We start from the raw sequence: 14,817 nt of genomic DNA on the forward strand, positions 1-14,817 counted from the left end.
GCCCTTCTTCCTGAGCTGTAGCTTTGGTGCTGTGCTGTGAAGTGCATTCTTCTTGGAGGGGTGGGGCTCCATGTAGTTGGCATTGGGGCCCGCCCTGCTGATCTTTCTAATGGTTCGCTGCTTCATGCTGGTTTGTTACATTCATGTCTTGGTGAAGACTGGTCCCTCTCTTGTGGAGATATAAACAATACCCTCCCTTTCGATGGGTTAGTGCCCTGTTCCTCCGCTATTCTGTAGGGTTTCCTAAGCTAGAATCTGCAAAAGCTGATTCCCTGGGCTTTTCTCCTGAAGAGGCTGGGTTTTACCTGCTGAACCGATGACACTCAAACACTTTGAAACTTGGACTCCTCAGAATATTAGCTATCTGATAAATATTAAACAATATGGTTACTATTTGCACTTTGTGTTTCCATTCAGAACTTGGAGAACTGAATCTTAAAATATATCAAGTGTAAAATTCGTCATCTTATTGGAGTTTTATATGAAATCTTAATTTGCTTTGCCTATCTTCAAAATCAAACAGCAATTGTGTAGCAGAATGTAAAGAGCACTTAAAATGCAGCCTGCTTACTACTTATTCTCAATTTCAATGTGAAACTGTTTTACTTCTATTGAACAAAAATGAGGACTCTGTATTTTCTGTGATGATGTGTTTCACGGTTTTATTTTCTATGGGAAAAAATTGTGAAATTAAAAAAAACAACAACTTAACCTATAAGGACATGAGGTTATCACCCCCAGTTAAATCATATGGTCCCGTAACCCTTTGAAGCCCAGTTTAAGGACTGCTTGTTTGAGTAGACTTCTCCCTTGCTGATTTTTCAAAATTAGAAAATTGTAGCTTTGCAATTAAAGTGGGTTTCACAAAATGATTGTTTTTAATGTTAGTCCACACAATTACTGTGTTTCAAATCTTCATTTTTATAATACTCGATCATATTTACCTCAGTAAAGTATAAATGGTGGCATGTAGGATTTCAGTCTAGGCTACAGCCATTCAGAAATTTTTTTGCTTGGTAGAATATGTTTTAAAAGCTAACCATCTGACTCACTCTTTATATGGTTTAGTTATAAAAATGAGTTTTCTATGACAGGAATAAGGGATACAATTTATTATATTGCATGATATATTTAAAATAAAATCTATATATTACTTGAGAAAATATTAAAATTGGTTTTAGTTAATCAGACTTCTAAGGACTTTTTTAATAAATCATTTTATTGGGGGCTCTTACAGCTCTTATAACAATCCATACATCAATTGTATCAAGCGCATTTATACATATGTTGCCATCATCAGTTCTAAAACATTTTCTTTCTGCTTGAGCCCTTGATGTCAGCTCCTCATTTTTCCCATGCCTCCCTCCCTCTCCCACCCTTGTAAACCCTTGGTAATTTAAGAAATTTTTTAAAAGCCTTTTTCTATGAAAAGGGAATAAATCAAAAGACAACCATAGTCTGGAGTGAAATAATGTGGTGCCATCACTTTACTGTCTTTTCAGGCTCATGAGAGGTTAGAAGATTCAAAACTAGAAGCTGTCAGTGACAATAACTTGGAATTAGTCAATGAAATTCTTGAAGATATCACTCCCCTGATCAATGTGGATGAAAATGTGGCAGAACTGGTTGGTATACTCAAAGAGCCTCACTTCCAGGTAACTTTTCTCTGTTGCTCTTCTCCCCCCGTCCCATATATTTTCAAAGCATTATGCTTTATGAGTTCAGTTCTAGTCAGAGGTGATACTTTATTTATATTTTTAATTGTTTACATTTTATTTTAATTTTTTAATCATTTGATTAGGGACTTATACAACTCTTAGCGCAATCCATACATAACATCAATTGTGTAAAGCACATTTGTACATTCATTGCTCTCCTCATTCAAAACATTTGCTTTCCACCTAAGCCCCTGGCATCAGCTCCTCATTTTTTCCCCTCCCTCCCCACCCCCTTCCCTCATGAACCCTTGACAATTTATAAAATTTTATTTTGTCATGTCTTGCCCTATCCAATGTCTCCCTTCACCCACTTTTCTGTTGTCCATCCCCCAAGGGAGGAGGTCACATGTAGATCCTTGTAATCTGTTCCCCCTTTCCAACCCACCCTCCAAGTATCGCCTTTCACACCACTGGTCCTGAAGGGATCATCCACCCACTATCATGCTCAGTCTTCATTTGGGTTTCAGTAATTCATCTTGGTTACATTACCTTTGATTACGCCCTACCAGGCCTCCTACACCTTCCTCACACTGATTTGGTGGTGGATCACTTGTTGTTTCCTTGTCCCTGGGTTTGTTAACACCACTACCTTTCCCCCCACCTCCCCCATCAGAGGTGATACTTTAAACGATTATTTAGGGTTATGGTTTATAAATATATGAGTTCCAACTAAGATATTTTAATATACTGACACTCTGAGGAATACTCTTTCTGCCACCAAAAAATATCAGGATAGATTTGTTTTGTAATTCTTCTTATATATGTGTGCATATATATGTATTTATATTTTTTAACTCCTGATTCACTGCTAATACCATATGCTAGAGAGAATTTTCTCACTACGATAGTGGAAGTTTCCCATAATTTATTTCCCAGCTACATTATGGACAGTTAATATACATTGCCAGTATTCCTACTTAAAGACGGGTACATTTAATGAGCTGGAATAAAAGAGCTTTGTAAGGATAGAAAGTATTACATAGCCCATTCAGTGTAGGTACAACATCGAGTGTGCCTTGCACAAAAAATTCAAGCATCTAATGGCAATATTGAAGGGTTCTTTAGACAGAATATTTTTTAAAAACCAGAAAACGGATGGTCACTGAGTCAATTCTGACTCACAGCTACCCTACGGGAAGGGGTAGAATTGCCCCTGTGAATTTTCAAGACTGTAGCTCTTTATGGAAGTAGAAAGCCTCATCTTTCTCCCAAGGAACAATTGATGGTTTCAAACTGCTGACTTTGTGATTAGCAGCCATAACCATTATGCCACCAGGGCTCCTATTAAACAATGAAGGAAGCATCAAAAGACGATGAAAGGAATATACAGAGAACTGTGTGGAGTTCAGCTCTTTCAGAGGTAGCATAGGATCATACACTGATTGTATTGAAGGAAAAGATCCAAGAAGCTGCACTGAAGCCTTTCAACAAACTGATGCAGCACTGGAATTGCTCACTTACCTCTGCCAAGAAATGTGGAAGACAGCTACCGATTGGCCAATGAGAAGAGATACCCATATTTGTGCCCATTTCAAAGAAAAGTTGCCCAAGGGAATGTAGAAAGTATCATACATTAACATCATATGCAAGTAAATGTCTGCTGAAAACAATTCTGAAGTAGTGCGACAGTATATTGACTGAGAACTGCCAGAAATTGAAGCCAGATTCATAAGACGACATGAAAGGAAGATGTCACTGCTGATGTCAGTTATCTCTTTACTGAAAACAGAGAATACCAGAAAGCTGTTTATTTACTTGTGTTTTGTTGACTACGCAAAGGGATTTGACTGTGTGGCTCATAACAAACTATGGCGAGTACTGCCAAGAAAGGGAAATCCGGAACCCTTTTCATTGTGCTTGTGCAGAACGCATACATAGGTCAAATTGCAGTCATTTGAATAGTACAAATGGGTATTGGGAGGTTTAAAATCAATGCTTTTGGAATAGGATGTTGGTTGAAGAATTTTGAGTATACCATAGACTGGTAGAAAAAACAATCTTTCTTAAAGAAGTACAGCCAGAAATCTCTTTACAAGCGAGGATGGTGAGACTTCATCTCACATACTTTGAATTTGTCGTTGGGAAGAGCCAATCAAAGTGAAGAGGCAGTGAAAAAGTGGAACACCCTCAGTAGAGGCAGCAATGATGAGCTGAAACATAACAGGATTGTGAGGACGGTGCAGAAGTCTCCTGCACAGTGTTTTGTTCTGTTGTACATACATAGGGTCACGGTGAGTCCTAACCATCTGGATAGCACTCAACAACAATAGTAGTAACCACTTGATGGCGTGGAGGTCAAAGAACTAAAAGTGTCACCTGTTTTCCACTGGAAGTTGCTATTTTTGAAAGTCAAAGGTAACACCCCCTTGTTCTTTTTCAGCTAAAGTCCTCATGTGACTGTCAATATGACTGTAAAATGTGAAGACTGACAATGGATGATTCTTACATAAATGAGTTCTTTGGTGTAGAAATTGGATACATGCCAGAGATACCCTTTATGCAAGAATAGTTGGTAGGAGGCATTTTAAAATATACTATGCTGTTTGAACTTTATTCTGGTGACAAAGGGAAAGCTTGGGGCCAGGGTGTGTATAAGGACCGCTCAGACTTGTAAAGCAAGAGATAGTGATGGGAGTATAGATAATGGGGAAGGGGAGCATTTATAAGGTTCCTGTAGTGAAATCAATTGGACTTGGTGATTTCTTGGGTATGAGAGGCACCCACAGAGATTTGGAAGGATAAGAATAAGAAATCTGGTGTAACTAATCGATGGTCATTGACTCGGACCGGGAAACTCCGGGAGAGACTGCTTTAGATGTGGTAGATTTTGATGACTGGCCATGTTAATTTTGTAACAGCCCTAAAGCATCAAAGTAGAACTTTTCGTTCTGCTTTGTATTTTTAGTATTTAAACATAAGTATACAGGGTTGCTTCAAAAAGTCTGTGGAAAATGGAATGAAGAGAGAATGAGAATTTTCCATGAACATTTTGAAAATTCATTTAAATCATTAAAAACTTTAATACAAAAAATTAGAAAATCCAGGTGAGAAAAATGATAAAAAGTGAAGCACTGTATTACCTAAATGACGACTATAATATATGAGCATGTGTTCTTCATACTTTTTAAAATGTGTAACTATACACATGCTTTTTCCTTATTGAATTGAGATAACTTTGTGCAGGCAACTTTGTAACTTGCCTTTCTTGCCCATTTTCCAATTAGTAATTTCCATTTCAGTAGACTTTTATTTCATGTATTGCACGGACCAGGCTCAAATATCTCCAGTTAACCCCATAATATTCTTAACAGTTGCTGTGCTCATAGCCTCTATAGTTAGGTCCCTGGCAACATCTGGTGTGTCTTCCCACACCCACACCCCATCCTACTGAAGGGACCTGCAGGGTGTCACTGTCTCTGCATTTGTCTGGTTGTTTCAGTTCAGTGATGCTGGTTGTAAGGTTGTCCTACCCATTCTTCCTGTTGCGCCTAAATAAAAGTTCTTCCTAAAAAATGAATAGCTCATAGTCATTATTTGAGGCTAGATTATGTTTTAAATGATGTGATAAAACATGAATTATGCAACGTGTTTGTATTATCAGAAGATATATCATGGCAATTGGTTGGCATACCACTGTTGATGCCAAAATTGGCTCCATGACTAAGAGTGAGGGTAATTTGATCACTCCTTTGAAATCTTTTTCTCTACGCCACGAGGAAGTAATCTGCAATATTATTTTAGTAGTATACACACAGATCATGTTTCCTCTCACCCATTACCTGATGATGAACATAGATTCATAATCCTTGCCTGAATCAGTATTTTCATTCCAAAACACAAAACTAAACTCACTGCCCTGCAGTTGATTCTAACTCCTGGTGATGCCACAGGACAGGGTAGAACTGGCCCCTTTGTGTTTGAGGCTGTGAATCATTGCGGGAACAGAAAGCCTCATCTTTCTCTTGCAGAGCAGCTGGTGGATTTGAACTCTGACCTTTTGGTTAGCTGTCCATTGCTTAACCCAAAGTGCCACCAAGGCACATTAATATTTTTATTGTAATTGCAAAATTATGTTCCAGATTATCTCAGTTTGCATTCATTAACTGGTATTCATTTATAAAATGAAGCTTTTTCTCACCATTTAGGGCTATTGGATTGCCTTAAAATGCATTTTCTGGTGAAAAAGCAAGGATAAGTATTTGGTTTTTTCTTCTTCACTGGTTTTCAAAATAAAAAGATATTTTACATAGCAGCTTTAAATGGTGATAAGTGAGTTTTCTTATGTTTTCCTGGTTTTTAAAAATACCATTATAGATTTATTATTTTTATTAATTTAATGTGCCTTGATGTGCTTCAATATTCTACAATTTTTGTTTTTCATATCATCGTGATTAGCCATGTGTAGTGGTCTTACCATTGGGTCTCACCTTGTGTAAGTAGTGGCTCCAGTCCTGGGAGTGGCCTGCCTAAGAGAGGACACTGTGACAGTGAATGAGAACTCTGAGCAACATCCAGCATTCAGAAAACAAGCATTGATAAAACGTACACTTTGCACTTCTCTTTTTTTGTCCTTTTTCTTCCAGTCTCTCTTACACATATTCTTGTGAAGTGACTTTTAAAATGATGAATTAACCCAATGTTCTGATTCTTCGTATTCTGTATTTATGGACAAATGTACCCTTCTTTCCATTTATTATTTCATGCACTCAAAAGAATGTTGGAGTTAATGTTGAGTGTGATGAAAGCAATATAAATCATTAATAGAGGGTGGTGGTGGTTGGGTACCATAGCGTTGGTCTGACCCATAGTGACCCCACACTCAGCAAAATGAAGCATTCCCTGGTCCTGCGCCATCCTCACAACTGCTCCTATCTATGCTTGAGCCCATCGTTGAAGCCCCTATGTCAATCCATCGCTGTGAGGACCTTCCTCTTTTTCAGTGCCCCTCCACTTTACCAAGCATCTGTCCTCGAGGGACTGGTCTCTTCTGACAGTATGTCCAAAGCATGTAAGACGAAGCTTTGCCACCCTTGCCTCTGAGCACTCTGGGTTTACTTCTTCCAAGACAGATCCGGTTGTCTTTGTAGCAGTCCATGAAACGCTCAATATTCTCCAGCACCACAATGCAAATGCATCTGTTCCAGAGGTTCTCAACCTGTGGGTCATGACCCCTTTGGGGGGTCAAATGACCATTTCAGAAGGTCACCCAATTCATAACAGTAGCAAAATTACAGTTAGGAAGTAGCAACGAAAATAATTTTATGGTTGGGGGGGGGGTCACCACAACATGAGGAACTGTGTTAAAGGGTTGCGGCATTAGGAAGGTTGAGAACCACTGATATACCATATAAACTCGTGTATAAGCTGAGTTTTTCAGCACATTTTTATGCAGTTTTTGTGGTAAAATTAGGTGCCTCAGCTGATATTCAGGTCAGCTTATACTCAAGGATATATGGTATTCTGTTTTGGTCTTATTTATTCAATGTCCAACTTTCACATGCATATAAGGCAATTGAAAATACCATGGCTTGAGTCAGGCGCACTTTAGTCCTTAAAGTAATATTGAAAAGTATTGCTTGTCAGTACTCCGAGGAAGTCTTGTGCAGCACCTTTACCCAGTGCAACTCGTCTTTTGATCTCTTGACTGCTGCTTCCATGAGCACTGATTGTGGAACCAAGCAAGACAAAATCCTTGACAACATCAAGCTTTTCTGCATTTATCATCATGTTACTATTGGTAGAGTTATGAGGATTTTGGTCTTCTCTACGCTGAGTCATTATCCATACTGAAGGCTGCAATCCTTGATCTTCATCAGCAAAAGCTTCAATGCCTCTTCGCTGTGAGCAATCAAGGTTGTGTCATCTGCATATCGCAGGTTAATAAGCCTTCCTCCAATCAGGTGCCACATGCTTCCTATAAAGTCAGCATTTCTGATGATTTGCTCAGCATAAAGATTGGGCAAGTATGGCGAGAGGATACAACCCTGAAGCACACCTTTCCTGATTTTAAACCATGCAGCATTCCCTTTTTCTGTCACACAACTACCATTACTACTTGATTCCTGTATAGGTTCCACACGAGCACAATGAATTGTTCTGGGATTCCTATTCTCAAGATTACCCAAAGTTTGTTATGATCCACACAGTCCAATGCCTTGGCATAGTCAATAAAACACAAGCATCGTTCTGGTACTCTCTGTTTTGAGCCAAGATCCCTGTCATTAGCCATGAGACCCTGTTTTCCACATCCTCTTCTGAATCAGCCATGAACCTCTGTCAGTCCCTGTGGATGTACTACTGCAACAGTTTTTCGATGAACTTTAGTAAGTTTTTCTGGCATGTGATATTAATATTATTTTATAGTTTGATTATTCTGTGGAGTTACCTTTCTTTGGAATGGGCTAGTGAGGGTAAGGAATGAAAAATAAGAATGTACCCCTCAAATTGCAGCAATATTCTTAGAATGCCATATCAGAGCCATTTTCAGCAATAGTAAGTTTAAATAGTAGAATGTATATTATCATTAGGACCATACCTGGCTCATTCCTCCCTATTGCCTAAATGTCTGTTGTACTCACCCAAACCTTAAGATACTATTATATATTCATTTTTAATATGTATTTTTTAACATTTTGTACGTGTTAGAAATATGTGTTATTAATAAAGCAATCTTCCATTTAAAATTCAGAATCTCAGCTATTGACACCTTTGTGCTTCATAACAAATATAGTGTGATTATAAATAATAAATAGTGATTAACAATGATGATCACTGTAGCCATGAATTCCAGTGCCTTTATCACTTGAGAGTTAGAAGCCTAAATTTAATTTCCATAGTATACAGCTCAAAAAATTAGATACTGAAGTATTTGTCTCTTTCAAATCCAAGCATGGAATGTGATTGATGATAATAAATAAAACTACGTGTTTTTATATTTCTTGAAGTGGTACAGTGTTCCTTTGATTTAACTCAGATGTAGGAACCTCAACACTGTAACATTGTGCGCTGTGGGTGTTCTTAGTATCTCACTGGGATAATTAACTTAGGAATTGTTTTTAATGTATTAATTTGTTCTGCCAATAGTTAATAACCACAGGCTATTTTGACTCCTTATAGTCACTCTTGGAAGCCCATGATATTGTGGCATCAAAGTGTTATGATTCACCACCATCAAGCCCAGAAATGAACAATTCTGTCAATAATCAGTTATTACCAGTAGATGCCATTCGTATTCTTGGTATTCACAAAAGAGCTGGAGAGCCATTGGTGAGTAGATATACCAGTGCTTCCTTAAATCACACAGATTGGTGACTCAAGCCAGTATTCTCTCTCTTTTTTTTCTTTTGCCCATTTGTGTTGATATGAAAACTGTATTCGTTTATTTATGTCTTTTTTATATGCATACAAGTAAACAGCTTTTACTCTCAACCTGCTGTAGTCTACAGAACTACTCATTGCCATCTAGTGACCTTAGAGCACAGGGTAGGACTATCACTGTGGGTTACGAGACTAACACTTTACAGCAGTAAAAAGCCTTATCTTTCTCCTGAGGAGTAGCCGGTGGTTTTGAACCGCTGACTTTGCTGCTAGCAGCTCAACTTGTAACTATTACTCCATCAACGGAAGCAGAAATTAGAAGCATGCCAATTGGTAGCCAAAATGTCTGAAGATAGCTACTCCCTTTTTTCCTGTCTTTCAAGGGAAGGTTGCTTGCTACTAGTGACAGCATCCAAACACAGATGGAAGTTGTTATTATTTAAAATAGAAACCACTGTAGGACTCAAAAATAGGGAAGTTTATGATTTCCTACTTGAATCCTGACTATAAGAACAGGAAAACAGGAAGGCGGGGCTCAGAAGCAAGACTGAGAATGCACAATACTTATACTTGCTTCTTTTTGTTGTCTGGAATGCAGTGTGATAGCTCGTTTATTTTTGAAATTATCCTTACTATGGGAAGACCTATTTTTATGAGTTGGTATATGTGGTGTAGAGGCTGGTATCTGGTGGTGTACTCGTTACACATTGAGCTGGCTTGAGAGGTCTAGAGTTCAAACCAGCAGCAGCCACTCCCCAAGAAAAAGATGAGACTTCCTATTTCTGTTAATCATCACAGTCCCAGGATCCCACAGGGGCAGTTCTACCCTGTCCTGTAGGGTTGCCATAAGTCGTAATTGATGCGATGGCAGTGAGTTTGTTTTGATTACATGTCTCCATCATACATAGTTCATTGTCATTGGAAGATTAAACCAGTTAGGAGAGGACATAGGAAAGGTAGGAGTGGTTCTCCCACCCACTTTGTGATTTCTTACATATATTCAAGCATTTCCCTTTAATAATCTATAGTGGTAATGTTATTTCTTATAGGGTGTAACATTTAGAGTCGAAAATAATGACCTGGTGATTGCCCGAATCCTCCATGGAGGAATGATCGACCGACAAGGTCTGCTTCATGTGGGAGATATTATTAAAGAAGTCAACGGCCATGAGGTTGGAAACAATCCAAAGGAATTACAAGAATTGCTGAAAAGTATTAGTGGGAGTGTCACCCTAAAAATTTTACCAAGCTATAGAGATACCATTATGCCTCAACAGGTAATGCAATTCTTGGTAATATTAATAATGCTTTTATTTCTTTAACCATACTGTTGGATGTAACCTCCAGTTGCTATTCTTTTCTCTAAAGAAATCTGAAGGAAGAAAACTAATTGTTCTGATGTCCTTTATTTTGTCATCGCTGAATTTTTGAACAAGAAGGATATTTCTTTGTGAACATTCATGAATCTCACTGGGATAAGGAACTTAGGAATTATTTTTAATACTTTAATTTGTCCTGCTAATAGTTAATAACTATAGGCTATTTAGGCTAATTATAATCACTCTTGAAAGCCCATGATATTGTAATGTCAAATTGTTATGATTAAGGTTATTAGAGTCACATACTGATAGGTATCAGAAAAACCCATCAGTTCTTTAAATTATCAACTTAGCAAACATTTTGGATGCTTGTTATGTTGTCGTTCTCTGGTTATTGTGAGAGGATAAGCATGTAGCCCAGATCATCTCTAGTTTAATCTTCATTTGATGGGCTGAATGGGGAGGACAGGTTCACATTGAAAGAAGAGAGTTGAGATCATGTGACCACACAGCAGCTTTTTGAAGGTGTGAACTAATCTTAGAAAGACAACACTACTGAATAATTAGGAGGGTTGTTTGCATTCAAATATCAGTATAGCCACTGAATAGCTCTTTGACTTTGCCTCTCCCTGTTTCATTTTTGTCATCTGCATACCTAGGGATAATTTTTTTCTCAGAAAGTTGTGAATGAGAATTAAATGAATTAATTTATAAAAAGATTGATACCGTTAATGTTTAGGATTATTCTGAAAATGCATTGTTGGATATATATATATAAATTATAAACTTCTGTATAGTAAAAGCAGCAACTATTATTAATTAGTTACCCTAGAAAGATAGGTATAAACCAGGCCTATTGTCCTGAGCAAACCATCATCATCCTACTAAGAGATGCTCATGGGAAAATGCAGATTTTCAGTATCTTCAAACATCCGTCTTAGGAGCTCTACCATGTAGAGTGCTAGAGGCCGATTTGGACTCTTCTGGATTAGAGTCTGAGCAGTTGGAAGCCAGGAGCTCAGCCAAACCAAACGCACTGCCAATGAATCAATTCTGTGGTGTTCAAAAAATTTTGGTCAGTAGATCATCTTTATCTGAATCATTTGAAGTACATACTAAAAATTTTGAAAATATTTTATGGGGTTTAAATATTTGCATTTTTAATTGAGAAATAGGACAAGTTAGGAGTTGTGCCTTAATTTGGAAGCTGTTCAACTCAACATATAGATTGGGTTCCCAAAGGCTGTTAAGAAATCCACTTGCCTGTTTGGGCCAAACTAATAGGCATTCTCTCTTACTCATAACTGGGTCAGGCTGAGTTACTGAAAACATTGTAAGAAAAGGAAGTTACAGGTCTCCTTCACTCAAGAATACATATGTAAACATATGGATACCATTCCAAAGGATAGAAGTTGTAGAATGCAGAGCATGCACATCAACCAAAAGGCAGTCCTTGGAAGTTGGAGCTACTGCATGGCTGAAGATCAGGAAAGGTGTCCTTCAGGGCTGTAGCTTTTCACCATACTTAATTCATTCTGTCTGCTGAGCACATAATCCGAGGAGCTGGACTGTATGAAGAGGAGTGCAGCATCAAGATTGAGAGAAGGGGCTGTTAACAAATTATGATCTGCAGGTGACAGAACCTCGCTTGCTGAAAGTGAAGAGGACTTGAAGCACTGGCTGATGAAGTTCAAGGAAATCAGCTTTCAGTACATGCTACACCCCAACATAAAGAACACAATAAGCAACAGCAAGGAAAAAGGAGTAGGGACTGAAATTAACAAGGATTTTATTCTACTTGGATCCCCCGTCAACCACCTCCCTCAATGAGAGGGACTGACACAGTGATTGCAACCACGGCTGCAGACAGCACTGGTTGTGAGAACAGCACAAGACCAAGCAGTGGTGTTTTGTTTTCTTTATTGGTGTTTGTTTTTTACATATGAAGATGCTATGAGTCGGACTGACTAGATCAGCAGTTCTCAACCTGTGGATTGTGACCCCTTGGGGGTTGGACGACCCTTTCACAGGGGTCGCCCGATTCATAATAGTAGCAAAATTACAGTTATGAAGTAGCAACGAAAATAATGTTATGGTTTGGGGTCACCACCACATGAGGAACTATATGAAAGGGTCAAGGCATTAGGAAGGTTGAGAACCACTGGCCTAGATGATACCCAACAGCCGCAACAATTACCAAGTTGTTCTTCCAAAGGATTGAACCAGCTCTCCCTACCAACCTGTTGGTAAAGTGTCTAATGGGCCACACTCCTACTAGGTCCATGGCTCATCTGATGTGTAGAAATTGTTATCATAATATAGTCTTAATTTTGTTTTGAGCGTTAATTTTTAATATTCTACTCTGAATAAAGTTGAGCATCTTCTAAATTTAAGAGTCTTCTGTGTTTTCTTTATTCTATTTAGTTTCTTGGTCATTTCAGTTTTACCTTTTGTAATTAGAATATGGAATTGAGCGTTTAATAGGTGATGTTCCATAGCTTTTTAGTAGTGAATGAACAGTAAGCATCCACAATCTATTAGTGAAACCTTTAGTACATTTAATAAAATACAGTCATACAAAATCCAGTCAAATATGTAATGATTTTATTGTCACAAAAGAGTGTTTCAGTCAAAAAGATTGTATTGATTTTTCAAAGTGACGTCAGGTTAGTCTTAATTTTTTTTTTTACTATTGAAGTAATATTCCAAAATTAATTTTATGGAAAAATAAGAATTATGCCTTCCAGTGATCCCTTTTAGATGGAGAATAAACATTTCCTAGTATCATTGTACAATATATGCTGATTCATTTTACTTTCAAGAAAGTTCTGATAGAGACAGCGAGCAAAATAAGATGCAATAAGATTAATTCTGAAGCTCAGAAATTTACTAGGACTAGGAGAGTGATGTGTGTGCTTTCTTCTCTTATTCATAATAGTATGCATCGTTTGCTTAAATTTCTAAAACCTAAGGGGGAAAATTTTTTTTCTAAAACCTGAAATTGACTAATTGCATTTACTACTTATCTTACTCTCTTGGAAAATATACTTACCCTAAGTGTGATATGAAAACACTTTTATTAAATACTTTTAAAGTACTTACTGAATTAGTAAAGGATTAAATTAAATTTAAATTAAAGTTGACTATTATAATTCTACATGTAATGAAGCTAATTAAATACTTTGAATGCTAAATTTACTTTGAAAATAAAGAAATCAGATCCAGTGCCTATGATAAAAAATAATATATTAATATATAAGGTTAAACCCATTTTTAGAGATATATAATTTATTTAAATAAAATTTAATAATTATCAAAAGTAAATATATTTAAGGTCTACAGGAAAACTTAAGAGTTGACAAGACTATTTCAGAAACTTTACACAGCTTTTATAGAATATGCCAGAAATTTTACCTCACCATAGGTGAGATCACATGATCACATCTTTTGGATCAAGAATCAAGAGGCCATTTAAGGAGGTGTGGTTTCTATTCCACAGATAATGGCAACGCCTGAACAGTTTGATTGGAGCAGGGGAGTAAAAACACCCACTACTCACTTAGTGAGGTTCCAGATTGTTATGCAAAAATGTGAATGATAGAGGATAACCACATAGGATTACAAAACAGAAGATGACTCACACCATTACAGAACCGCCAAACCTCTGAGATCATAGCCACCAAGGTGACACATACCTAAATCCTAATACCCATCTTTACCCTCCCCTTTTAGTTTTCAGCTACTATACCCTCTGGGAGGAGCTGGTGGCAGAGTCAATTACAAGTGGGGTTACTAACCAAAGGTCAGCAGTTTGATCCCACCAGCCACTCCTCTGGAGAAAGATGAGACTGCCCACCCTCAAAGATTAACAGCCTCAGTACCCCTAGGAGCAGTTCTACTCAGACCCGCAGGTTGTTCTGCGTCAGCATTGACTCGATGGCAGTGGGTATACACGCTCTGTGCAGTTCAGTTAATCAGGGAAGCAATTACCAAATGGGTGAAGTAAATCAAATGAGCCAGTAGTTTATTTTATTTTGTTAATTTATAATAACTTAAAACCTGGCTTTATTTACACAATTGAAAAATGTATTTTTAGAGTTTCATCAGTATGGAGAAGCATCCAGCACACATCCGTCAGGTATGATGTCATTCCAGGACATTCTCTGGTACTCTGTTGTTCTGTCTTATCAGCCAACTTAATTTACATTGATTGAGCCTAATCATTTTTTTTAATTGCCAATACATTGAGCTGCATGTCATTGGTAAGTCAGCCAGTTACCATAGTTTAGCGATATTAATAGTGTTTGTATGCCTGCTTTTTTTAGATACTTATAAAATTGAATATCAGGAAAATTATTGGCTTGCTGATTTTTTTTAAGCATTAATTTTAGCCTTTTCAAACTCACTGAAAATGTTCTCAATGTGTTCTATTAAAATCACCTCATTGTAAATTACTAAAATGT

General features: G+C 37.5%; 1 protein-coding gene across 2 annotated transcripts in view; it reads left to right on the plus strand.

Moving 5' to 3' along the window:
- The window catches only part of PALS2 (protein associated with LIN7 2, MAGUK p55 family member), a 97,428-nt gene that overhangs the window by 63,537 nt on the left and 19,074 nt on the right, over positions 1-14,817 (plus strand). The window contains exons 3-6 of one of the 2 annotated variants that reach the window (XM_045288801.1): positions 1,503-1,655; positions 8,835-8,984; positions 10,085-10,312; positions 14,451-14,492. In XM_045288801.1, coding sequence (XP_045144736.1) covers positions 1,503-1,655; positions 8,835-8,984; positions 10,085-10,312; positions 14,451-14,492 — 573 coding nt within the window. The remainder of the gene's footprint in view (positions 1-1,502; positions 1,656-8,834; positions 8,985-10,084; positions 10,313-14,450; positions 14,493-14,817) is intronic. The other variant, XM_004702725.2, reaches the window with a different exon arrangement.

Source organism: Echinops telfairi, unplaced genomic scaffold, assembly GCF_000313985.2.
Source record: "Echinops telfairi isolate 266 unplaced genomic scaffold, ASM31398v2 ScPeMD7_23;HRSCAF=83, whole genome shotgun sequence".
Lineage (NCBI taxonomy): Eukaryota > Metazoa > Chordata > Mammalia > Afrosoricida > Tenrecidae > Echinops > Echinops telfairi.